Below are 25,142 nucleotides of genomic sequence, written 5' to 3'. Positions count from 1 at the left end.
CGCCGTACTCAAACCTTCCTGATCCGGTCCTTTAATGGATCCATAATAGCTTTTCTTAGCCGCTTTCCGTTTTTTTTTCTCACCCCGGATGTCCCTTAATGGATAAGACATCCAGGCTCATTCTTTTTTTTTAATGTAATGGTCAAAAAACCCTGTTTTGAGCTGTATTTCTTTACATTAATGCAGCCATGAATAAATGAATAATGTATTGGTATTTTATAAGTCAAGTTGGATCAAAACACAAACCGACAACAAGAAAGATGATTAGCTACGTAATAAAGCAATGAGTCTGTTTGCCTATATCAAAATCTATGTGGGCTTTGACTTCTTCCCTTGCCCTTTTGTTTTTTGGGTACTGTTGGTGGACTTTGTCCCTTTCGACTTCCCTGCACTCTTCTTGGATGTTTCTTCCACTTCCACTGCAGTAACTGTCTTTGGTTCGCACACAGGAGCCTTCATGTTCCGTTTCCTTCGACCAGTACCCACTTCCTCTTCTCCTTGCTTCTTATTATCATTTTCGCCGTCTCTTACTTCGACATCCTCTCTGCCAGCCTCTTCTACAGTAACAATCTTCGGGCGTTTGGGGTCTTTTTCGCTACAATCCTCCAGTTTCCATTTCAGGGTATTTTCCTTTCCGTCACTAACCAGCTTTGCAATATTAGGTTGAATTTGCAGAGGGAGTTGGGTGAGAGCGGGCCTTTGAGATGCAAGGGGGTAGGCAGAAACACTCGAAGTAGGAGCTGTGGAAGAGTTCTTGTCAGATGTCTGAGTAACGAGCTGATAACGTACCGTGTTGTCCCATCAATGAGTCAATGTCAGCCCCATAGTTTTCTGAAAACTTTAGTTTAAACGAGGCAGTTGAAACACACCAAGCAACAACTGACCATTGGAAAGGATCATTGGAGTTTGGTGAGTTTCAGATGTTAGCTGAAGCCCAATCAATGTCGGAGTCGGGTTGCCCACAGCACTGGCTCCAGTTGAGATCAACGTCCCATCAACATCGAAGGTTACCTCATGACCTGGTTTTCGAAAAATTAGCATTGTGAGAATGTTAGCATCAATGTCAGCTTACCTTGCTCGCTTCCTATCCCCCTCATCGTCTGCATCGCCTGATTTTTGGAGTCATACTGTGCCCAGTCCCACCAGGTATTCATGTCCATGTTCATACCCATAAACATATCAGGATTGTTATACTGTGGGTCGAGTTCTCGGGAATTGGATAGCAGGTGACCATAGGTGTTAATGTCAGAGCTCGTATGATTGTGGTAGGCCAGAGTTGGAGAGCTCAAGCGCAAAGGAGCGCCATCAAGAGAAGGGCCTGTAATTGGTGGTGCCAATTGCCAATTGGTAGAAAGGTCAACTGTTGGCGAGGCAAGCAAAGATGGCGTTGTAGGTGGATCAACAGTCTGTACGGTAGTCGTGATTTTCCCAGCCTTGTTAGTCGATAAGGATGATACTGCTGGAGTTATGGAGGGTGGAGCTGCAGTAGCTGATGTTGGGGTCCAGGACGTCGTAGTGGGTACATCAACAGCATGTGACTCTGGGCCGGCTTTGGCAGCCATGTCATTACCAGGTCCATCGTCCTGCCCCACAGACTCTGCTTCGACTTCGGACGCTTTGACTTCACCCACATTATGGTTCAAGACACGGGTTTTAATGTATTCAGAGGCCGTCAACAAGGGTAAGTTTGGAGAGGTGAAGGTCAAATGGGTTTTACTCACAAAATGCTGCATCAGCGTATCTTTGGCAGAGAGAATGCATGCCACTATACACCTTTTCGTCAAAGTGCTTGATGTCTTTGCTTGTTTGTGCATCGGGAATGAGAGAGTAAATATTGTTAAAGGTTGGTTAATTATTCATTTGAAGATCTAGACTGTTCTGCTCACCTGCTGACATTGGTCTTTCCATCAGCACAAGGACCATATAGAAAGATGGTACATCCTGCACCGAACAATCTTGCAACAGATTCTGAAAGAACAGGCAAGATCTCGTTAGCCTTAGTCCAAGCCCTAGGAATGCAGGTAAGTGGTGAACTATAGTCGAAAATTGAGTACGAACACCCACTTTTCATATCCCTGCGCATCCCCAGCCCATTGCTCTCGATTCTTCCGAGCATCCATGTCCATCTTGTACCTTGTCTCATTCTCTTCATGCAGCTGCTCCTTGAAGTCCTGAGGCTCCCTCTCCCACTTCAAGGAAGCGAATGAGTTCATCTCGTGAATGCGGAATCGCTCCTCAGTATGATCCTTGATGGAATCCCAGTGTTTGTTAAACTTGTTCTTGATTTTCTCATCATAGTATTCTTTTTGATAGAATTGTAGGTCGGACATCTTCCTTGGCTGGACAGAACAAGCCTGCAAGATACTGGATATCATTGTCTCAAGTCCATCAGAGTCAGCAGGCTTTCAGTGCCAACGATGATGTGCCCAATTGGCAATTTTCTACAAACAATCGGTTGTGAGTTCCTAGCTTTCAGATTCCATGGGATGTAACATTTACCTCATGCAGTTTGTGATGGAAGTCTGACTGCCTGGTCTCTTCATCGGTTCGTTGCTTGCCATCTCCAAAAGTGTTGATATCCAGTACTGTGTATATTTTGTTGGGATCTGGCAGGTTGTTTGGAGCAAGATCATAGCCCCACTTGTTGATGAACGCACTCGTCGCTTGAGCATACATTGCACTTTTATCCTTGAAGAATAGCGTTTTATAGCCTTAATCACCAGTGAGTAAAATCTCGATTTCTGTTCAAGGTGTCTACTCACTTTCAAGCAGATCAAGCTTTTTGCCTTTAGCCCATGTTTCACGTCCTCGGCCTCGGCCTGTGCCCATGCTTTTCTTTTTTGCTGAGTTGTGTGACCCATGATTTCATGTCATGGAGCGAACAGTAATAGAGGGACAAGAGATCAAGAATAAGAGAATGGTAGGAGAGGACCAGTAATGGGGAGACATGAGGTGAGTATTTCAGTACAAATATTCAATCATGACTCAGAGGTGCAAATCTGAATTACCCTCAGGTTTAATGGATGATATTAGGAGGGGTTAATCTGCCTAGACCGAATCTTCAATTAGAAGTAATGAGTCTAGGTCAATTTGTCCCTCTGTTCAATTTTTGTTACTGTTCAATCATTTAAACTGTCGTTACTAAAAGATCACTGAAACTTCTTGAACATCTAACACCAGCACATTGTGTATGCTATATCTTGGAAACAATTTATTAACATCCCACCCTTGTTGTCTTGTGCATCGAACAGAGATTTGACCAAAGCTAACAAATGCAACAATTTTCTGGATCCATCTTTTCCATTCAAATGGTGATTCTCTAACCATCACCAAAAGACCTTCAGCGCCACATTGTGTCATCACCAAAACTTCTTAGAAGCACAGTGTCATTACCGAAATTTCCTGAACTCTGGCACGTCACAAACAACCAGACTTGGAATAATTCATTATAGATTCAACTCACAGGGAATCAATCCAAGGTCCAGACCGTCAATTGATAACTTTGGTCCACTGTTTCGTGGATTGTATTCAACCATTAATGTCTTATCGCATTTTGAATGTGATACAGATATACTGGTTTATGTTACTCGACAACCTTCGCAAATGCAACGACTTAGGTTAGCAGTATCCAGGCAGCCAACGTTCCCAGGGACTCATCCTCAATCCCAAATTCCCAAGTGTAAGACAGTATGGGTGAGAAGAGAGGTCTGAAGACTGGTTGACTGTTGACACTTGGAAAAAGGATGTCCAGGAGAGATGCAGTGGTTGGGGAGCTTAGGTTGGGACTTGGAGGGGGAGTACCTGGCTGAGAGCCTCGCTGAACCATTGGAACCCCATCCAACTCAAACAATCGCATATCGTAGAAGCATAAGATGTTCTGTGCAATATGTGTCAAAGTCAGCTGCAAGCCAAACTGATTTACTCACTCGTAGTGTGCGACTCCTTAAGTATTGTAGCTTTCGCCATGGCCACATCCTCCAGGCTGTTTTGTTGGGAGGAATTTCGTGAGCCAAATATTGATAAATGAGTCCATATAGTGCAAGAACCGTGCATTTGAGGACCACTCAACTGACTCAGCCTTCATCAGCCCAAGTTCTCGCAAGTTTTCTTCCAGATGTTGCCTCTGACACGCAGTCAAATGGTCAGTGAACATTCAAATACATTTCTTCTCCCGAGTTCAGAGTTTGCGATTGATAGGCCTAGGTAAATATGAGTCAGATGTGAAACATTTTACCAATGAAAGTGGGAACTCACATTTTTTGACCAGGTTGAAGTGGTCTGAAAGGAAGATCGATGAAAAGGATATTCCAGTATGTTAGGACTTAAGGCTCGACGGCCATCTTAACTTGAGTTAGATAATTTTGCAGATCTCATCTTACTTTCAAATTTCAATTGATTCGGCGATAATTAACTGCTCCATTTTCAAGTAAATAAGCACAGAAATAGAAATACATCACCAGAAGAACCTGTACATATCAGTTGAGAAGTGTTTATAACAGTTCCTTTGGAATGTGAGGAACAATGGAGCGAGGATCAGGCTTCCATTGCACAAGCCATACCATTTTTTCCTCCGTAATTCAATCGTCAATTTGCTCCAGGTAGGATGGAGGGACCTCTTGCCTCATGCGTTAATAACGCTGCGTAACACCACTAAATATGGCTAGTAAACACACCTCAAGCACGAAGTGCGCAAACCAAAACCACACCAAGAAGAGTATACACAAGTGTAAGGGGTGGAGGTCGGTATTCTTAAGGCTTTAGTTTTCACTAAGAGGCACCAAGAAAGATAGAATATGAGGGGTCTTCGGTTTTATAGTTGTTTCAATCAAGGTTATTTCACTACAAGGGTGACAATATGATTCACAAATCCCAAAATTCGATATCTGACTTTTCAACAAAGCTTTTACAAGTCTTCGCCGAAGTTCGGTTTCAAGTTCAATATCCAAACTAGACGATAGCAATCCAAATTCAATATAAGTCCAAATTGACTTCAATATCCAGAGTTCAATTCCAAGACAATATGCCAATACCAAATTCAATTGCAATAATCTAATCTATCCTTCCAAACACAGAACACCAACTTCAGTGAAGACTGGGGCAAAGGTCAAATCTCGAGCGAATCCTAGTAGGTGAACTGCGTCTCCTCTCGTAGGTTGCTGGGGGAAAATCCCTCTTTCCTGCCCTCCTTATATACGGTTTTTCTAATAAATAATAGTAAAAGTCCAAAATGTGTGTGAAACTAGTAAATAATAATGAAATCCCTTTCAGTCAAACAGAAACTCGCTTAATCGGGTATAATACAAGAGTTTTATGTGCTGAAGTGCCCAATCGAATATTAAACTGAATATCTATTCCTTGTTTCCTGGTTGCGATGTAGGGACTTGACTTCGCCGAAGTACCCGACATATCCACATTCTCCTGTTTTTCCTAGGGAACGAGTCCCTGTTTCAGGCGTATCCATTCTTCCTGTTCCTGTTCTATTCCTTTTTGGAGAAGATCTAGCCTCGATCCTAGGCCCTGTCCCCAAGGTTTCCCTCTTGCAATCAAATAACACGTGCACTTCGCTGAAGTCCGTGTTTCCTTGGTTTTCCGAGAAATTCCTATTCTTTCCATTTTCCGTTCGTGAGAATCGGATGTTCCTTCCTTTATCCTTGTTTGGATTTCTATATCCGAGAATTCCAATATCCGAGCAGTCCAACCAGACTTCGTTGAAGTTTCAATAAATTGTATAATAAAATCCCTATGTTTGCTATGAGCATTCCAGGAGTAAGAGGAGGCCTTCCAATACAAGAACGAAGGTTTTTAAACGGCTGCTTCCTGAAGTTCGTACAGTTTTCTGAACTTCAGCGAAGTCTCTCATCTTTCCTAATTTTGTACATTTCGTACGGATAAAGTCTCTTGTAGAGGCTCATGCTTTAACTAGAAGTGCGGGCTCACTCTAGTCCTATTAATCCCATAATTTATAACTCATAAGTGTTAAAATTGTATAAATATGCATCTTTAAGGTCTTTTCCGATTTATATCGCGATAGCGTGCCCAAGCCTGTAAAGGAGTGTACCAGTCGAGTTCCCGGCCCTTGAGCGACGTCAAACAGTTTGGATAGGTGCAAGTCCACAAAAATTTCATCGACTAGCCCGCCGCGGTAAACAGAATCTCTCCTGGCTTCCTGGAAAAGAACTGATGTATCATCTGTCCAAAACAAATGGTGAGCTAGCACTTGATAATATGAACAGCATTCACTTGCCTCATTTTGAATGTAATGGTTCTTGTCATCTGTTAGGAGTCGTGCACTTTGCACACTCACTACGACTATCAGGACTAGGTTGGGATTAGAGGCAAGATGTATATGGTTAGAGTATCTGCTTGTACAGTAGGTTGGTGAATGTTAATGGTGATCTTTGCAAAGCAAAGGGTGCTTGGGTAGTGTCTTTGAGGGGTTTGATGCTTGTAACAATGTTACAAGGCTGTAATTGAGGTTGTTCGCACAGTGAGTGGGCTGGTAAGGTTGAATATTATATATTCAGTAGTAAAAACAAGAGGTAAGGGTTCAGAAGAGAGGTAACTTGGGGGGAAAAGGGTGCAAAAAATATCTAGGTTGAGGTTTTGAGAAGAAACCTCAAAGTTTATATAGTCTACTATGTATGTACTTATTTATATACTTATATTTCGAGATGAGGTGTACATTCGGCATGGGGTTCTCGGGGAATTTAATAAAGGGGAACTCGGGAAATAAGGGGTACTCGGGAAATGAAGGAGTACTCAGCGAGGCTGTACAGCTGTCTGTATATGGCCGAATTGAGGGGGGATTGGTGGTAAAAATTATGGGGGGACTGTCCCACTTCAGTGGCCAGAAAAGTGCACGGATCGTAACATCATCAAACCGTGCAATATTTGTGACTGGCACTCGGAATTGTTGTTGGTGGTTCCCCATCATGGCTTTCATCTTGTTGATACCAGCAGGGACATCCTCATTCCACACATGTGCTCCTGGAGAAATTGCTTGGCATCTTTGCACAGAGGTGGAACCTGAGGTCACACTTTCTGAATATCTCATGTGTCAGTGACTGTCGATATAGAGTGTGTCTGAAGCTAACCGGAGGAGGTGATCATATCTTCGGGGGGCATCCTCCAGTTGACATGCGGAGCTGGTGTATCATATGTCAATGATTGTCGATATAGAGTATATGAAGCCTAACCGCAGGAGGTGAAGTTGATCGTTTTTTGGGTGGGCATCTGCCAGTTGACATGCGGAGCTGGGTGTTTTGTTTGTCAGTGACCGTTGATATAGGGTGTGTGTGAAACTCAATGAAGGAGGTGAAGTTGATTGTTTCTTCCGGGGGGGTCCGCCAGTTGATGTGCAGAACTGGTGTTTTTGCAATTTTGGAGGTTGCTAAAGACCCATAATGGACAGCTTTCAATGGTGAGAGTGAAGTATGTCCCTCCTTGATATTTTGCTGTTTATAACTGACTGCTTCCTCCAGGCAGTCTGTTCGTGCCTTGTTATTGAAGAAGAAGGAGCTCACCGACTTTCAGCAATGTACCCAAATCACTCACCAAACCTCACTCTTGCAGTGAATACGAAAGTTTCGCAATGCTTTGCTCATTCACATTCCCAACCTCTGGCCTCTTGTTGAATCCGAATCTCAGTCCAAAAGTTCAGAGCCAGAAACAACGAAGCTGTTTCTGCCCAGCAGCCTCGACATACAATCCTGAACTCTTGTTCGGGCAGGGTTTATTGAGATCGAAGATCGTCTTCGCTTTGCTCAGGCATGCAAAGCACTCAGCCAATTACGAGCTCAGCTTTGGTCACAATCTGTTGTTTACAAGAATACCTCTCGTTTACAGCCTTCCCAAGGCATGTATATGAAACTGATTGCCCTCCAGGACAAGATCGAAGATCAGATATCTACTATCACGTCCACCTATTGAGCAGCATGTGCAGCATTGTTGGAAATGCAAGGACATGGGGAGTGGACAAACTTGCTCAAAGTGCTGTTGGATGAGGATATCTGAGGGATTAGTGAGGTTTTGAAGGAAAAGGAAAGGGAGGACTGGCATATAGCTCGGGAGCGAAGCGGAGTAGGTGCCAATGCCATCGACGAGCTCTTGAATGGAGGCAATGTAGCCACATTTTCATTCGATCTGGTTCTGGCTCTTGGTCAGAGCAAACAAACCCTTTTATGGATTTGGTACACTCATGTTACAGTCATGGATGGTGAACAGATCGCTGATGGTGCCAGTTATGAAGATATTCAAGACAGTAAGTTCACTCTTTAATGTATCAGTCTCTGATAGATTGTTAACCATGTCCCAGGTCTCCATTCAGAATGGTGTAAGGCATGTGCAAATGCATATCAACCTCGAGAGGAACTTGAGTTAGTGGAGGAGGAGATGCGACGTTCAATTGACTATTGTTACCATCTATCTGACTGGTGGCAAAGACAAATTGGGCATCGGGAGGGCTTATCTTTGTTCTTGCAGGAGGGTTTGACCGCCTATGCTAAGGAGCATGCTCATGTTGAGCGCAGTCATGGTTGTCACTGGGCGCAATCATGGCACCCAATATGTGATTGGGCTAAGACCATTCTCAGCTACCTCTCAGATGCTCGACGTGACTCAGTGGCCCGTATGGCTCCATTAGAGGTGGAGGTTGAAATGGACAAGCAGGTAGAGGATTTGGATAATGAAGACTGACCGTTCGTTACCGCAGCTATCTCTTGTAATGAAGTAGTAGTTCAATTTTTTTACTTTTTCCCCCCGTAATGGACATATTATGACAGGACCAGTAATGGTCCGATTTGGTGCTTTTTTTCTCCTGGGCAGTAATGGATGGTATCGCAACAGGACTACTAATGGTCCAAATTATAAAGAAAACTAGTCTGAAAGGACCAGTAAAGGTCCAGAATATCTTTTTCTTCTAGGTAGTAATGGATGTATCATGACAGGACCAGTAATGTGAAGAAAACCAGTCAGAAAGGACCAGTAACGGTCCGGGTTTTTTGTTTTTTATTCTCCCGGGCAGTGACCAGTAATGGTCCAATTTTATGCTTTTTTTCTCCAGGGCAGTAATGGATGTATCATGATGGGACCAGTAGTGTAGGATCAGTAGTAATGGTCTGGATTTCTGTTTTTTATATTCTCCTGGGCAGTAATGGATGTATTGTGACAGGACTGGTAATGGACCAGTTCTTTTGCTAGTTTTCTGCCGGGCAGTAATGGATGGATTACGCCAGGACCATTAATGGTCCATATTCTAAAATTTGTTCTCCTGCTTTGCAGCAGGAGCAGTAATGAAAACTAATGCACAAGGACCAATAATGGTTCCATTTATTTGATTCCTTTCAGGCAGTAATAAATGTATTTTGAATCTTGTCAAGCAGTAATGTTCCTGTCAATGAGAACACTATTAGTGAAGTAAAAAATTCTCTCGCAGTTGTAATGGACTTGTCATCGACGGGACCACTAATGAATTCTTTTTCTAGCAGGGACCTGTTTGATAGAGCAGGAGCATTAATAACAAGCCAGAACTAGTAATGGAGGATGCAGCCAGTGGAGGAGCAGTCTACTGTGCGATCTTCAATGAAGGATAGGACCACTACTGGAAATTACCCTGTCTATAGTGGGCAAGGAATTGCTTGACACTACACGCCAATCATTATAGCGAGCACAGGATAGAATTCTGCCAATCTTTATAATGAACCTACATGGACTGTTGCTGCCAAGAAAAGTAATGGCTATTATGTAAGAACACATGCATGTGGTTGATTTAAAAAAATACCTTTTGGTCGTATGACGATGTCCACACTCACTCGTTCCTATACTCGTCATGATAGTCCATGGATGAACTGTTTCGTTGGTGCTGTTGTGGCTGGCCTCACTGTAAAAACAAGCTGCAGTACAGGAGAATATTCCTTACTGGACTGCATGCAAGATCATCAAAAAATTCAAACAAACTGGCTTGACACATTCACAACCACATTCTGGCCAACCTCCAAAGGTCACTCCACACCTCGAGCGGGTAGTTGTCAGAACAGCACAAAAAAACCACCAAATGCCTCTGAGGGACATTGGTAATACTGTGTCTCCCAGTTCGCAAAATCCTCAACAACCACAGTTACCATCAACAGGTCGCAAAAGTTGTTCCATATCTCACCAAGGACCAGAAGCATGCTCGGAAAGCATGGGCAGTTCAAAATATGGAATGTGGGGATGATGGTTGGGACGATATCATCTGGTCAGATGAGTCGTATTTCTGCATGGGGGAAAGACCAGGTCAGATCTTTGTAACATGACGCACTGATGAAGTTTTAGAGGAGGACTGTGTAGTATCATGCTTCAAGCAGTCTTCAGTGCATGTTATAGTTTGGGGTTGCATTATAAAGGGGAAGAAGGGACCATTTGTTGTGTTGGACTATCCAGGAGGAAAAGGGTGGGGGTATGTCATCACAATGCTATCAGGAACAAGTCCTGGATGGTGTCTTGCTCGACTTTTTCAATGAACAGAAGCATTCAAAACCCTCACTTAAGTTCCAGCAGGATGGAGCACCATCACACTGCAGCAAATCAACTAGTAGATGGTTTACAAAATACAAAGTCCCACTCTTCCCTCACCCTGCCTCCTCCCCTGACATGTCACCCATTGAAAATATATGGCATGTCATGAAGGCTGCCATCCGTTGCCGACACTGAATTCCAACATCAATTGAAGAGCTTAAAGCAGTGGTGCAGGAGGAATGGGACAAATTGGATGCTGATGACTTCGAGAAGTACATTTCAAACATTGGAGCCCGTGTTCATGCAGTTGTCAAGGCCAAGGGAGGGCATACCTGTTACTAAATGCTCTGTATATATTATTTTATATCTAATTACACATACTTCGACAAAACACAAACATTAAGCAGAAGGTGTGTCATAAAAAATTATATAATAGCCATTACTTTTCTCAGCAGCAAGTATGGTGTGCAAGAAAAACCTCAAGAGAGGCTATCAAGCAAATGTGAGATGTGAAAGAAACATGAGGAAGTCAAGCATGTGAGAAGAACTATATACTGAAGAGAGGTGTGGCTATTACCACAGACAGTGGCGAGGCATGCTTTACCAATGCCCGATACAGTGGAGGCAAGATGTCAAAGGGATAAGGTTGGCACATGCCTCCTCCACATAGACCTCAGTCAAAGGTATTTGACCAAAACATGAGTGTAACACAATCATAATTGCTAACATCACTCTTTGTCTCACCCTAAGGGAATTAACACCAGTTCTAACACTTCAGATTGGTAAGTTATCTAGTGCTTGGTCCTTATATACCCTGCTTCTACATATTGCCTACTAAACTATACAATTTGATACAAACGTGCAATTGACTTCCAAAGTACTATATTTGGGTGTTTCCTGAAGGGTTTCTGTATTATTCTCTGCTTTTGACTCTCGAAGACACATAGTAGAACATTTATCTGCCTTGGAGGATCTGTCTGCATTGTCTGCCTGTAGGACTAGGTGACCCTTTCATTCTTACTTATCATTGCATTCCCTGGTACCCATGGGGAGGTCACGGCATTGGATAGTCAATATCCTTGCTTAGATCTACTCCACTCATTCTTCTGTCCATGTTGCTTACACTCCTGAACCTATATCTTATGGGAGGCTTTACTGCAGAAGCTACTACACATATATCTCATTTCTGACACTATATCTTCAGAAGTACCGCCACCAGTTCCGTAGCTCCCATATTGATACCATTTGTTTCTATGGTCCCCCGAACATCTCCAACATTGACTCCTTGTCCTTGGCAAGTCTCATTCATTCCTAAGTAACCCATTGTACTTATTAAATTCCTGACCCCGAGGTTTGAATTGTCTCTGCTATAGACAAACTTTATTCCTGTATCCTTTTATAGAAAGTTCCTTACCTCTTTTGCTTACTATAAGCTGTTCATTCCTTAGTATTCTTTGTGTTTCCTTATCTCTTTTATTGCTATAATGGGAATCATTCATTCTCTTCCAAGGTATGCATTTCAAACGTCAGAAGTAGTCTTCTTTGGACATACACAGCTAGTTGGAAATTGCCATTTTCAGTTGTTGCCAGGCATGTGCCTATGTGTCAGATTTCTATACTCATTGGAAATTCTGTTCTGCAGATCACCTTGGATGTAGGTCTGCATATCTGAGCAATAGCTAGACTTATCCTAAGTTGATTCGGAAGTTACCACTACTTTGGCAGGGTATTCTGACTGGCCATCACCAATTCAGTCATTCCCTTGATATGGCTACAAAGTCCATGAGACCAACTGTTACTTCCAAGGTCCACTTCTACAGTTTTTGAAGCCGGTTTGTTACCTTGGTAGTAAGACTGTCAGAATATGCCAACTTCTGAAGCCTTCTACTAGCAGCATGGGACTCAGCCCTAGTACTTGTATATCTCTTCAGATTTACCCATGTTATCATTATAAAACATAGAAAATATCTTATATTTTGTTAAAATCAGCATGCAGGCACGATATCAGGTTGTAAGAGCATAAATGATGCAGATTTGTTCAAGGAAAGAGGTGAGGTGGTCATCTGCTACTGGAATCTGTCTACATTTACTTCAAATTCAGATATTCAATTCTTTATGCAATTGCTGTCGATGGCATAATCTACTCCCATGTAAAGGCTGGTGGATACAATGGGAATGAATTCCTCATGTGGTTAGATAGTGTGTTGGAGGAGATGAGCCCATATCTGGGCCTCTGAAGCATTTTGGTTCCTGACAACTGTAGCATTCAATAATAAGAAAGTCAAGGCAAAAAGCAGTATGAGTGGTATGTGATAACAGTAGTAACAGCAAGAATCACTTCCCCTTCCAAGCACACTTCAACTGCTGAATCTCCTTACACTAGTAAGTAAAAAATTGGTGTTACCAAAGCTGAGGCCAGAGTCAGACAGCTGAATAAGCTGTTGAATTGAGAGATCAGCTATTTTGTTGATGTAGTAAAGGTCTTGAAAAGTGAAGTGGTTGCACTAGAGATCAAGGTGTCATTTTTCTTCTGTGGCGAGTAGAACATTGATAAAGTTGGAAATCAGAGGATAGTGCTTGGCGAGTTCAGGAGGATCACTAGAAGAAATATCTGATGAGACTTGAGCTAGTTGAGTTGGTTGAGTGAAAGTAGGGTTGAAAGCCTGAAAAAATGCAGCAGCATCTGTAGCAGCCAAGAACAGGTTATTGAACATGTCATCAGCTGCAGTCAACATGGAAGAAGAGGTGGTGGCAGTTGGTGGCAGCTTCAGGTTCTTGTGAAAGTTTGTGAAAAGATCGCTCTTGGATGGTGTTTGAAGTGTTATGCCATGGGTCCAAGTGTCTAAGTTAGATATAATATGGTCATGAGGTACATGGTTATGAGGTGAAAGAGATATGTTCAACATAGGTGGATAGACTTACCAGTGATGCCCCCCATCCATGAATTTGGGAATGAGAGAGAAGATGGTGCCCACCATTTATACCAATCTTGCAAACCTTACATTGGGCAGTTGAAATACTGTTTCGTCAACTTGCCAACTCAATCTCGCTCAGTTTCTATCATATCCATCTCATCGCCTTTGTTGTCAACTGTCTCCTTGGCACTGTCACCAGTGGCTCCAAACAAGTCCAGCAACAGTTCATCCTTTTTCTTGCGACTATTCTTGGTATTTGCAGAAGACTAGGAGCTGGACTTTTTCTTCATCTGCTTCAGAGCATTGGCAAGTGATTTCATGTACTGTAAAGATGGTTAGTTATAGGAATAAAATCTCAGAGCATGAGAAAATACTTGATCTGATATCTGAATCATCACAGCAATGGTGTCCATCTTTTTCTTCTGCGCCACCTTGACATCCTTGAGACACCCAATCCAATCACTTTCACTGGAGAGTAGGACAGCAGGATTCTTGGCTGGCAAATGTGACAGACAGTAGCTAAGTTTGTGTCAGAAGTCGATCCTTGGATAAGGCGATAATGCGACTTAGTTGACTATGCTACAAGGTTCTTTTTGCACTTTAAACAGTGCTACGGAGCGATATTTATCGTATTAAGGACTAGAGTGAGCCCGAATTGCTAGTTAAAGCTAGTGCCACTAGTAGAATGTGCCGTAGGCACAGCTAGACCAGTTAGAGAGAGCTGTAGATCGTGTCAGAAAACTGTATGACCATTTGAAACCTGTAGAACACTATGAGCAGAGGACTTAAGCGGTAATTCACCGAGTTCTACTCTCTACATTCTACTATGCACTGGCATATCAAGGGATTGTACTATTAGAAGACTTGTAGTCTTCACAAAACCGTTCGTAGCAGAACTTAACAGAGTCAAAAGACCTTCATACTAGGAGTACCTACTTCTACGGGGGATTTAGTTGACAAGAAATCGGACATAGGACCACGCAGACTAGGAGAAATTTGATATGACCGTAGATCGAGTCCCGATCTGAGGAAAAGACAAAAAGACATGATACAGATCCCAGATCACAGATAGAGTACCCAGGAACCAGGCAGGAATGAACAACGGATCTTGGAGTCCACGCTGTTCATGTGCTATGGCGATTCGGAACTCTGGATCCATATGCTGGAACCACTTGGACACACAAAGTCCATATGATTTGATAACGTCGAAGAGCAGGATAAGGTCCGTAGGCAGGAAATACCGTATGGTACGCCTATGTAGGTCCATTCTACATGCTGAAACAAGAATGAAGAACGGTCCAGATTGGTCCAAAACATATGATTCGAATACGGAAAAGCTCCGTAGACAAGATTCTGCACATGTAGCGGTCCCTAGCAATAAGACTCCGCATGGATTCGTAGCTATGGTGCATTATTTTTAGAGATGAAACAAGTAGAGATAGGATTACAAAGCTAGCGTAGAATTAGTATAAAAGCAGCTCATGTATCTGTAGATAAAGTAAGTACTACCCGTGCGTAGGAAAGTCCTGAGTGGGTTGCCCATGAGTAACTGCTCTTGACACCAATACAGAGATTTGCCCTGTCTTTGTGCAGTGAAACGATAAGATTTGATTTGAACCATACGAGACCGTCGAGGTCAAAACTAGAGAACTATCCGTCCGTAGGCCGCTGAGGTCTTGATTACTGTTTCGTGATCCGTCGAGGGTCTTAGCGTTTGTGTCCGCCGAGGACTTAGTTTTCGTGTCCGTCGAGGGCAATAGTCTCCAATCGTTCGAATTAGTCTTACGGTAGACGAAATTCATAGTCCCACTTAGTCCACTGGACAATAAACAGAGCCCCTACAAACCCTAGAATTCCCGTAGCTGTGGTGTTTTACACTTGCAGTTACACATTGATTTCATAAAACCTTCATACAATATTGAGACTGTGATCTTGTGCGTAACCTTTGCCAAGCAGTCCACCCTTGCAATCTTTCCTGGTGTGTAGAGTTATTGATAGACTTTACACGGAGGTTTACTAGTTTTTGGGTTGATTTGGTGTTGGTGCTACTCCCATAGCTCTGATATTAGGTTGACTCTTGAGTGGTATACTTCGCCCATTAGCGAGCTGACAATCGAAGGGGAAAGAATGACTCCTAGGTAGGATTGACCAGACAAGAGTGAAGTTCTACTGTACACTTGGAGTACTTATATACTACACTACTTAAGGGGTGAGGGGTTGAGGGGGCAGGGGCCTCCCTATCTACAATGGTCGACGGTAAGGAGCCAAATGAATCGAAGGGAGGACGATTGCAGAGATTGGGACGATCAAGTGCGAAGACGGGAAGAGTCGCGATAGCACTTGAGGTGCTATGGAGGAGTACTCGGAGTACGGCGAGTTCATGACAGTTTGGGTTTAGTTGGAACATTGGCACATGTTACACTTGTATGTATAAGTGACAGAACTTCCTCTCAATCTGTACTATACAAAACTTCCTGGTGGAGAGAGCTACCCTCAACAGTTGGGATGCGAAGGAAAACAGCTGAATAAAATTGAATGCAAAAGATAAGCATTATGCAATGGAACACATACCATTTAGAATATCATTCTTCTTGTCCATGCTCTTTGTCACCCCTCCGGATGTGTTTCTCTTCTTTATGACAGCGACCTTTTCTTCCTCAGATTCTGATTGAGTAACATCAAATCTGATTCCAGCAATTCCCGGTCCCTTGTCCAGATTGTTTTCAGTATCTATGTCACTCAGGGGTGTGAGAGTGATAGTAGGAGAACCAACATCATTGGGAGGAAGAGTGACACAATCTGCATTGAAATTCTTGTTCTTGTCTTCAAGGGGTTTCTTGCATGGTTGCCCTCGAGGTTGCTTTGTGGCTGTCCTTGAGCTCGCCATGATGGTGTGAGAGCAAGTCAAGTCACTGCTTGAGTTGCGGCTGCAACTTTATATGGGCCACATGTGTTGGTTATGACAATGATAACTTGTTGGAAAGAAAACTATACCATTCGAAAGGCCTGATTTTTCTCTTTACAGCCATATAAAAATGTTTATTTATCATGCTATATTACGGACACTAAAAATTGGGTACTCTACACCCACTAGAAAATGGGGCTCATGCAGGAAAAAATCTGGTCATGCCCTATGTTCCATGAACAGCTGTGAGCTAAGGTTGAGCATAATCCTGGTGCTAGCAATTTTGATTGTGTTACACCGATGTGTAGGGTCATCCGTTATATGCTAAGTTAAACTATTATGAGGGGTGTAACACAATTAATATTGCCAGCATCAGGATTATGCTCAACCTTAGCTTAATATACAAAATAGCAATCTCAGTAACGTAGAAATTGATCCTTGATTCATGAGATATTGAGATTGAGATTATATTTGAGATATTGAGATTAAGATTTCTCTTTGAGATAATGAGATATTTTTTGAGATAACTAGATGTGAACTTTGAGATAATGCCATGTACTGTTGAGATAATAAAATATGAGAAGGCCTATTTTTATTGAGATTTTTGAGATATTCTCAAGATATCTCAAGGCATCTCAAGTTGAGAGCAATGTTGCAACAGTGAGATTATTACTCAAAATGTATGCATTTACTGCGCTATTTAGTTTGTTGGCATGGCTTTGGTCCTGAAGATGACAAACAGAAACTGCTCTCCAAACTCAAAGATTGTGAAGCACTTGATAAATGGATTATTAATGGTGATGATGCTCCTGCTGACATTAAACAACAAGTACTACAAAATGATACTGGGAATGTTATTACTTGTATTTATTCATACTTTATCCCTGGTGTAAATGCTGAAATCTTAGAGATGGATTTTCCTTCAGATTAGGGGAGCGTGTAAGCCTGCTCCTCAATCTTACCACTGGACAACCATGTGATGCTTGTGCCATATCTCCTACCATGTCTATGTGATCCTCAAATCCTTCATTGGATCCCTTGTATTTATATTATCATCTTTTCTTCCTCTCCTCTCTTCCCTCATCTTCTCTCTGAGAATAAACTGCACTTCACCTTTGTTTTCTGCATGTCTCCTCCTCTCACTATTGCAGCTTTCAGTCCTTTCCTCCTTCTCCTCTTCTACACATCGGTTAGCGTTTCTAACAACAACGGGTTTCCAACTTTTATATGTCAAAGAAACCTGTAAGTTAAACCCACAAGTCAACCTGCGCTTTGGTTTACAGCTTGGGCTCACTCTAATCCTCATTGTTTGTTCCCATTTTTACTTATAAAATGTTTCAAAATGCTAAAATTGCATGTATTCAGGCATAAACAGAATTTATTCATAATAGTATGACAGTGGGCCACTCTGGCTGTACACTACTCAGAGTCAGTGTTGCTAATAACACTTCGAGGCATTGCAGGCATCTGAGCTGGTGTCCAGTAACTCTCTACATCAAATGTTTCTTCCCAAGTAGCATTTCCACTTCTGCCTTCCTTCATTGCCGTGGCCCGAAGATTGAGAATGAGGTGCGAGCCCTAAAGAATAAAAGAATCACTGAGTGAATTGGCTCAACCAGATAGAATAGTCAAGTAAACTCACTGAATATGAATATGTGGCAACTAGCCAACTTCATCACACAACAAAACAAAGAATCAGCCAGTAAAGGTATATATGAGAGGAGTGATAACATACGATGCTGCTACTGTAGTGTATGGACTTCTTGTTACAGCTGTAATGGTTGTGGCTAATAGTGCCCCTTGTGCCATGACAATAAGATGAGTACCAATGAAACAGGGGGGGATTGGCAGATTCCATACCCAAAATGCTGGTTATGATGAGTTAGACATTCTCCAGAGTTTGATGGGGGTGTGTAACACTTACAGAAAGAAAGCCAGTGTTCCATCAGTGTAGAACACAATTACAAAGGGTGTGAAGGATTCCGACATGCTTCTCCATCTTGATAGCATCAAAGAGTGCTTTGCAGATTGCCAGAAACGATAGAAGGTCATCAGAAAGAAAATCGCTACAATTATGTGTAAGTCAACCTTGCAGAACAGCAAAGAGATAAACAGACTAGAGTCAGTGAGGGCAGGAACCCTGGTAGTGGTGGATTTAGTCTGAAGTAGTCCCCAACAAGATCATGCACAAACCAAGCTATTAGGGACTGTGGTCCTTGCCCCAAATTCAACTGAGTTGTCAGACATCCTGGTATGTGAACCTCTGGGGGAAGGACAAATGCTGCCTTGGTTATAACAACTGATGTGCTGATAGCTGCAAAGAGTGAAGCCTGTAGAGGTAATACCTGAGTAATACATAGACCAGTTTGTCAAAGATGACTGACTGTGATATGAACTAGGAACAACTTGAGCACTCAGATTCTGAACACAGTTCAATTTGTGAACATCTCACCTATAACTAGCAAACTGAGGCCAAGGAGCACTAAAGATACAGGGAGTAAACGATAGATCACACTCTTGACATTGAGTGTCTTTCTTGACATACCTCTTTTACTGCGTCCAAACAAGGCATACAGCCTCATTACAAGGACTGTATTGACGATGACACTTGTGAGTGAAATCCCAAACCTAACAGCACCATCAAAGGTCAATTAAGTTTTGAAGACAGATAACTTACACAGAATAATATACAAAATAACCACGGCAGCTGCAGAGTCCACCAAAATTGTGGTTTTCAACCAAATTCAAACAGTGTATGAGAATGAAGCTTACAACTGCAGAGATATTGTTAGCTGGACATTCAAGAAAACAGGTGCTTAAGTGGGAATATACCTCAACAGAAAGGCCATAACTGGCAGAAACTGTTGATAGTGTTAGACAGGAATACACATTACATGTCAATGTACCAGTAAACACAAACTTGAAAATGTGAAACTGGAATAAAGAGTAGTAGTAAACACACAAAATTAATTCCAAATGCTGACTTACATGAGCCAAAATAATGGATAGTATCTTGTCAGAATATAAAGCGTCTTGGCTAGAGTCCATTTTGTCCTAGCAAAGATGTTAGGGTGGCAAAAAATAAGTCACTGGCAGGCACCCACTGCCAGACACATTTGACCTATATGCCAGTTAGTTTTCAGCAAATTGTGAGGAAGCCAAGGTATTGGTATGTAGCTACCTCAACCGAAAACATTGTGCATATGTCGTAGGCCAAAAATACAAAGGATGATACTATGTTTAAATGGCTTTGAGAGGAACAACAGGGCAGTACAGACTGTACAGTTCACATACAACATGCATAACGGGTTATTTGGCCAATGCGAATGGCATCAAAAAGGGCTTCAACATCCATTCCAAGGGAGTCCACCATTGTGTCCAAGGATACAATATCTGAAGGAGATGAGGGGAAAGGAGACATGTTCCCATGATAATGTGGGTAAACCTGATTATATGAAGGAATCTGACAGATCAATGATCCTTCTCCTGATGTCGGCCACTAATTAGTACACCACTTCTGTGATGGTATGGTAAATGAGGGATCTCAGCCTCCCGGAATTGTTGATAGAAATGAAGGTGGTGTGAGATTGGAGATCACCATGATTTGGGGATGTTCTTGTACTTATAGTGACATCATCATCCAAAGCACATTTCTACTTGACTGTTCCCTTGGAATCAGTTTCTGATCAGAAGGCTGTAAGGATGAACATATAGCCGAGGTGTCCGACTTACATTGTGACCGTATCTTGTATACGGCAGAAGGGGAATAGCATCTATCAAACCTTGCTGGTATGCATCAGAGTAACGAGGGTGAGAGGGTTGGTGCTTGAGTCCAACACTGAGAAAAACCACAAACGATTTCCACTCAGGAACTGCCAGTGTAAAATGTTCTATCGGTTCGATGATACAACAATCGTGTACTAATAGAATGGGAGCCGTTCTTTGTGGGTTCACTGCTAGTTCAATCATCTTTCTCTACATAGCGCCTTGAGGTATGCGCTGATGACTCGAAAGATATATGAGCTGTGCAGAGATTTCGGATCTGAACAATCTCGGTGCAAAGCGTCATTGTTCTTCCTTACTTCCTTCCATTTTCCCCTATGCTCATTGACGGACAGCTGGTTTTAAAGAAAGGACTTTCAGATATCAGAATACGCGAAATCTCATCTTTCTGGAATCATGATCATTGACTGAGGTTCCGGTAGAATGTAGTGATGGATCATTGTGTGATGACCTCAGACGAGGCACAAAGGGACCACGGTATATGGATGGCATGTACGATTTTTCACTTCAGGTCCGATCGGATATCAGTCGAGTTGGGTTCACTTTCACGACGTTCGCGTCACTTGCTGTAATACGTCGGAGGTACACTGGCGACCGTCAACAATTAATAAAGAACTCCGGGGGCAGAAACACATTGAAGTGGGAGATTTTTTGAAGACAACTGCAGGAAGGGTTGTCAGAAACTGCCGCCTAATGCGAACTAGGCCATGACCGCAACTGGAGGGGTTTTCAAAGGACTTGTGCTCTTCCTCCCGTGCTCTAAATCGTGCACGAGGATCGAGTTAGCCTGATGTCTCGGTTCCAATCGGAGAAGTTCACGTTGGGAACGGTAAGTTTCCTCTCAGCACTTGATCTGCTATATACTAATAGGGATCCCGCATCGTTATCGCGTGTACTTCCTTGGCCTAATAATATTCGCAGATGGAACGAATATGCGTTGGGCAGAAATGAACATGTATTTACAATCTCAACAATCTACCTATATACTAGTCCCAACTTTGAACTTCGTCGACCGTCAACAATGTCACCATTCAAAGTTCAAACAACTACTTATAGCCCAAGCTCAGGCTATCCTCAGGCCTCAGGAGTCGGTACCTAATGCCCTTCAACCTTCCTGATACGCTTCCTCGTAATAATCAGCGCCACCATCGCAGCCAACGCAGCCGACGGAACACCAATCAACCACACACGCTGAATAGCTGCAACATACGCACCCGATGCTTCCTGCTTCTGAGGATCCGGTAACGAGAATATTGCCTCCACGCTGGATCGGACAGCACCAATTTGGCTGGGTGATAAACTGGGGAGGGTGTCCAATCGGGATTCTAAACTGGCCGCGAAGACGGCACCCGCAATTCTACGCGTTTATAAAGTGATTTTGAATTAATGGTAAACTTCGACTTGGGGAGAGAATGATGCGAAAACCTGAAAGGAAAAACTCACGCAAGGCCAGCTGAGCTACCGATAATTTGGATGAAGGTAGCCAGGGATGTTACTTGAGGCACGAGGTGCTCCTCGTTAACGTACTCTGCTTGTGCGACCACAATCTGCGAGGGCGATGATCAACAAATGTACATATTACCCGGCTAGCCTTCAAGGGTGAGGTCTGCGTGAGAAACACATACCGGAAGTTGAACAACACATCCAAGTCCAATTCCTACGAGAATCTGAAGGCCGGCAATATGCGACGAACTCGTATTTTGGGAGACCTCGAAAAACAAGCCGAATCCGACTGCTGCTAGGAGCGGTGCGAATACGAGGAAGGGCCAAGCCCAGCCGGTTTCCTGAGAACGAGGACACACTAAGTGAGAGGGACCGAGTATCCTTGAAGAAGACCCATTAAAAGGAACATACGGAAGCGACTCCTCCAGCTACCATTGAGGCTGCAATAACGGTGTGTTAACAGGACATTAGTTCAGTATTTTTTGACAGGAACTCGTACAGACGACACCGGATCTTTTTTTAAAAAAGATTTGAACGCGAAGAAGCAATCGTGAGTATTCTGCGACTCACATCATGAAGGGTATAATGTCCACACCCGAGCGAGTGGCGGAGTGTCCTCGTACTTGATAGAGTAGCGGCTGAGCCAAAACTTGCGTAAGTAAGGTACTTTCGAGATTCTAGAAGTCTGGGCTCACCAAGTAGTACTACGATCAAATGTAGATAGTTTCTCTGACGTACACAAATCGGCATGGAAAAAAGCTCACGGTAAATATGACAAAACAAAGATGTCCAAAGAGCTAGAAAGCGATTCAGTGAAATAGTATCTGTCAAGAGGGCATCGGAATAACGGCCAACTTACCGCTGAAAACGACGACGCAAAGACGTTTTTTCGCAACATCATGTCAATGGGAACCAACGCACGACTCCCAAGCCGATGCTCCCAAGCCACAAATGCGACCATCAGGACTCCAGACTGACAGCCAAGGACGACAAGTTAAGCACAAGTTGAGATGATCGGATCGGACGAAAGTTCGAACACACCAGAACCAGAAACACAATGACAACTGGATCGCTCCATGGTCTTTCATTTCCACCCCATTGCAGAGCGATCAGCATGAACGTGACGAAACCGAAACTCAAGAGTGTCCCAATCCAATCCATATTCAACCAAGGAGAGAGCATTGTCTCACTTTTTTCCATCGCTGGCAGCTTTGGAAGAAAAGCGAGGATCATCACAAACGCAAAACCACCGATCTTTCCATCCCGAGGCGTTAACCAGTACTTCAATCACGGTAACATTGCCAACCACTCACGGGGAGGTTTACATCTTCGAATAGCTGCATGAGCGAGTAGTAAACAATTGATGTGATTATGGCTTACAGAAACACCACCTAAACCCCGTGTCAAAAGAGTTATCATCTTGGATACGCGGGAAAAGTTGAACTTTACCTCCATGTAATATTATCTATAAAGCAATTAGCGAAATCTGAAATTTCCAGGGGGATGTGCGCTTAGAAGTTGTTACGCACCTGAGAATGCTCCGCCAATAACAGGTCCCCCTAGGGAAGAGGCAGCAAAGACGGCCCCAATGATGCTCATCATGAGTGGTCTTTGCTTCAAGGTCGTGATCTATTGGGATCTCTGAGTTAGATTTTTTCCAAGGAAAGGATCGTCTGAAAATAACGCACACGTGCGATGAGGGACATCACGGCGATGAATAACGCGGACGCCCCAATACCTGATATGACGCGGCCGAATATGAGGGCGAAAATGGTGGGTGACAGTGCCGATAGTAGACTGCCTAGCTCGAAGATAGCAATCGAGACGAGTAATACGACGTTGGGAGAAGTAAACGCAAGAACTTTGCCAAAAAACAACATGAAGGCTGCCTGTAGAACTGTTCAGAAGTCTAATTGTCGGGTTGAATCTATACTGTGTTTACCTGGGGAAGGAAATAGCCACTCGCGATCCAGGAGAGCTCGGAAACGGCATCGAAGTCCGAAGCTATGCTAGGGAGTGCAGTTGATAGAATTGTCTGGTCGAGTGCGATAAGGAAAAAAGCGAGAGAAAAAGCTCTGTTAAGGGAAGAAAAGTCAGATGTGACGCGTGTCGGAAAGGCTCGACACATACACGCATACAACCACGAGCTTGGGACCGCGCAATACTTCAGCTTCAGTGTTCCCAACCTTCTCCGTCTTCTCCAGCCCTTCAACGGGGGTTTCGCCAGAGCTTTTGGGTTCATTGCTAGCGTTAGTGGGAGCCTCGAATGAAGGCATGGTGGGTTGGCGGTTTGAAGGAGTCGTGGGAGCAGGAAATATGTAAGGAGGTAATGTGGTATGATTCGGAAAAATTGATGGCAGCAAAATGGCAGCACGCCTCGAAATGTGCCGAAATGCGCGCCGCCAAATCTCCGCTCGGCTGTGTGTTGATGGAAGTTATGCGATTTTGAGGGAGGTTGTCAAATAAACTCCCCAATAAAGATCCGTTATGCCCGATTTCTTTCTGAACAGCACAGACGCGAGAAGCTGCAGAGAAATGATGCATGCATGCTGCACGAACGTGTGTTCCATCTGATTCAATCTGTCAGGAATCCCGTTCAAAGGACTCTGCGGCAGTTGTACGCTTGTCGCCGCCAGCGGGATTTACGTTGCGGTGAAAGGATGACCCCGAAACCCTGGCTCACCGGCGAGCGAAAAAAAGGCCGGGAGATTCGTGACATAAAGGTGAGCTTACTCTCCGTATTGTATCTCAAACTGACAAGTCACTGACTCGTGGGTCTTAGTGCTACAATGGCCAGCGCCTGACAGCGGGAAAGAGAACCCTTGCAATCCTAAAAGTATGGGGCTACAGTGGCAACGGGACTTGATAGATGATGATCGACGTCGATGGTACGCGTGGCCCAGGTCTATTGAACTTTCTGCCCTTCCCCTTCTCCGAGGCTTGAGCTTCAATATAGAGACGCGACCACGACGAAATTTTGACGTGGGCTGACATATATGATTGTGGTTGCCAAGACCAAATCTTGGTAAATCAGCCATAGCCAAAAACGGTATATTTTTTAACGTAGAACGTTACTATATCTAGATTACTTACCCTGAGTATATACAAGGACTCAAAGCCCGTGTACACGTTACTTGAAACCTACGTCGCGTAAGGGATACACGGATCGTGGGGGAGTGCCAGCGGCTTCTAGGGCGGTGGTGATGGGTCGAACAACGAGAAAGACCAGATGGTACACACTGCTATCTTTATCCACAGGGCAGGAGGTAAGTTGACGGACCCGAGCACCAGTTGTTCAGCACGCTTTGAGTCAGGCAGGCACTAACACCGGAGAGCGTTTCCGACAGTACATTTCTCTGTGCAGCGTTCAGCGATACTATTATTAGGACGCCAAACTCGACGAGCGGTTATTGAAAATTAACCGGATTATGATTTAGCAAGCGAGAATTCTCACTCCTTTCAGGAACTGTTGTAAGGTAGAGGTATATCATATTGGTTTGGTACAACAATCGTAAATTAATAGAACGGAGCCGTTCTTCGTGGGTTCACTGCCCCTGTGAAGAAGTTCATCTTTCTCTACATCGCGCCCTGATATGTGCCAA

At 43.4% G+C, this 25,142-nt stretch overlaps 7 protein-coding genes across 7 annotated transcripts; 1 reads left to right on the top strand and 6 right to left on the bottom strand.

The window, feature by feature from the left end:
* Nucleotides 1-309: 309 nt before the first annotated feature.
* E1B28_009502 (uncharacterized protein) lies at nucleotides 310-1,814 on the bottom strand (the record flags this gene model as incomplete). The annotated part of the gene is made up of 4 exons (XM_043154398.1): nucleotides 310-740; nucleotides 790-831; nucleotides 885-1,019; nucleotides 1,073-1,814. The coding sequence occupies 4 exons, from the start codon at nucleotides 1,812-1,814 to the stop codon at nucleotides 310-312; spliced, it is 1,350 nt and encodes a 449-aa protein (XP_043006853.1).
* Nucleotides 1,815-1,882: 68 nt separating this feature from the next.
* Nucleotides 1,883-2,330, bottom strand: E1B28_009501 (uncharacterized protein; the record flags this gene model as incomplete). Its single annotated transcript, XM_043154397.1, has 2 exons — nucleotides 1,883-2,009; nucleotides 2,065-2,330. The coding sequence occupies 2 exons, from the start codon at nucleotides 2,328-2,330 to the stop codon at nucleotides 1,883-1,885; spliced, it is 393 nt and encodes a 130-aa protein (XP_043006852.1).
* A 75-nt stretch (nucleotides 2,331-2,405) lies between these two features.
* Nucleotides 2,406-2,829, bottom strand: E1B28_009500 (uncharacterized protein; the record flags this gene model as incomplete). Its single annotated transcript, XM_043154396.1, has 3 exons — nucleotides 2,406-2,441; nucleotides 2,500-2,711; nucleotides 2,763-2,829. The coding sequence occupies 3 exons, from the start codon at nucleotides 2,827-2,829 to the stop codon at nucleotides 2,406-2,408; spliced, it is 315 nt and encodes a 104-aa protein (XP_043006851.1).
* A 5,379-nt stretch (nucleotides 2,830-8,208) lies between these two features.
* On the top strand, nucleotides 8,209-8,694 carry E1B28_009499 (uncharacterized protein; the record flags this gene model as incomplete). Its single annotated transcript, XM_043154395.1, has 2 exons — nucleotides 8,209-8,260; nucleotides 8,315-8,694. The coding sequence occupies 2 exons, from the start codon at nucleotides 8,209-8,211 to the stop codon at nucleotides 8,692-8,694; spliced, it is 432 nt and encodes a 143-aa protein (XP_043006850.1).
* Nucleotides 8,695-15,859: 7,165 nt separating this feature from the next.
* On the bottom strand, nucleotides 15,860-16,296 carry E1B28_009498 (uncharacterized protein; the record flags this gene model as incomplete). Its single annotated transcript, XM_043154394.1, has 2 exons — nucleotides 15,860-15,930; nucleotides 15,981-16,296. 2 exons carry the CDS (start codon nucleotides 16,294-16,296, stop codon nucleotides 15,860-15,862), a joined length of 387 nt encoding a protein of 128 aa, XP_043006849.1.
* A 4,896-nt stretch (nucleotides 16,297-21,192) lies between these two features.
* E1B28_009497 (uncharacterized protein) lies at nucleotides 21,193-22,722 on the bottom strand (the record flags this gene model as incomplete). Its single annotated transcript, XM_043154393.1, has 10 exons — nucleotides 21,193-21,454; nucleotides 21,541-21,644; nucleotides 21,723-21,881; nucleotides 21,952-21,980; nucleotides 22,040-22,053; nucleotides 22,111-22,178; nucleotides 22,236-22,244; nucleotides 22,305-22,337; nucleotides 22,400-22,513; nucleotides 22,582-22,722. The coding sequence occupies 10 exons, from the start codon at nucleotides 22,720-22,722 to the stop codon at nucleotides 21,193-21,195; spliced, it is 933 nt and encodes a 310-aa protein (XP_043006848.1).
* A 263-nt stretch (nucleotides 22,723-22,985) lies between these two features.
* On the bottom strand, nucleotides 22,986-23,816 carry E1B28_009496 (uncharacterized protein; the record flags this gene model as incomplete). The annotated part of the gene is made up of 5 exons (XM_043154392.1): nucleotides 22,986-23,005; nucleotides 23,070-23,169; nucleotides 23,229-23,429; nucleotides 23,483-23,615; nucleotides 23,671-23,816. 5 exons carry the CDS (start codon nucleotides 23,814-23,816, stop codon nucleotides 22,986-22,988), a joined length of 600 nt encoding a protein of 199 aa, XP_043006847.1.
* Nucleotides 23,817-25,142: the final 1,326 nt, after the last annotated feature.

This window comes from Marasmius oreades, chromosome 6, assembly GCF_018924745.1.
Source record: "Marasmius oreades isolate 03SP1 chromosome 6, whole genome shotgun sequence".
NCBI lineage: Eukaryota > Fungi > Basidiomycota > Agaricomycetes > Agaricales > Marasmiaceae > Marasmius > Marasmius oreades.
This window is presented reverse-complemented; position numbering and strand designations above follow the sequence as displayed.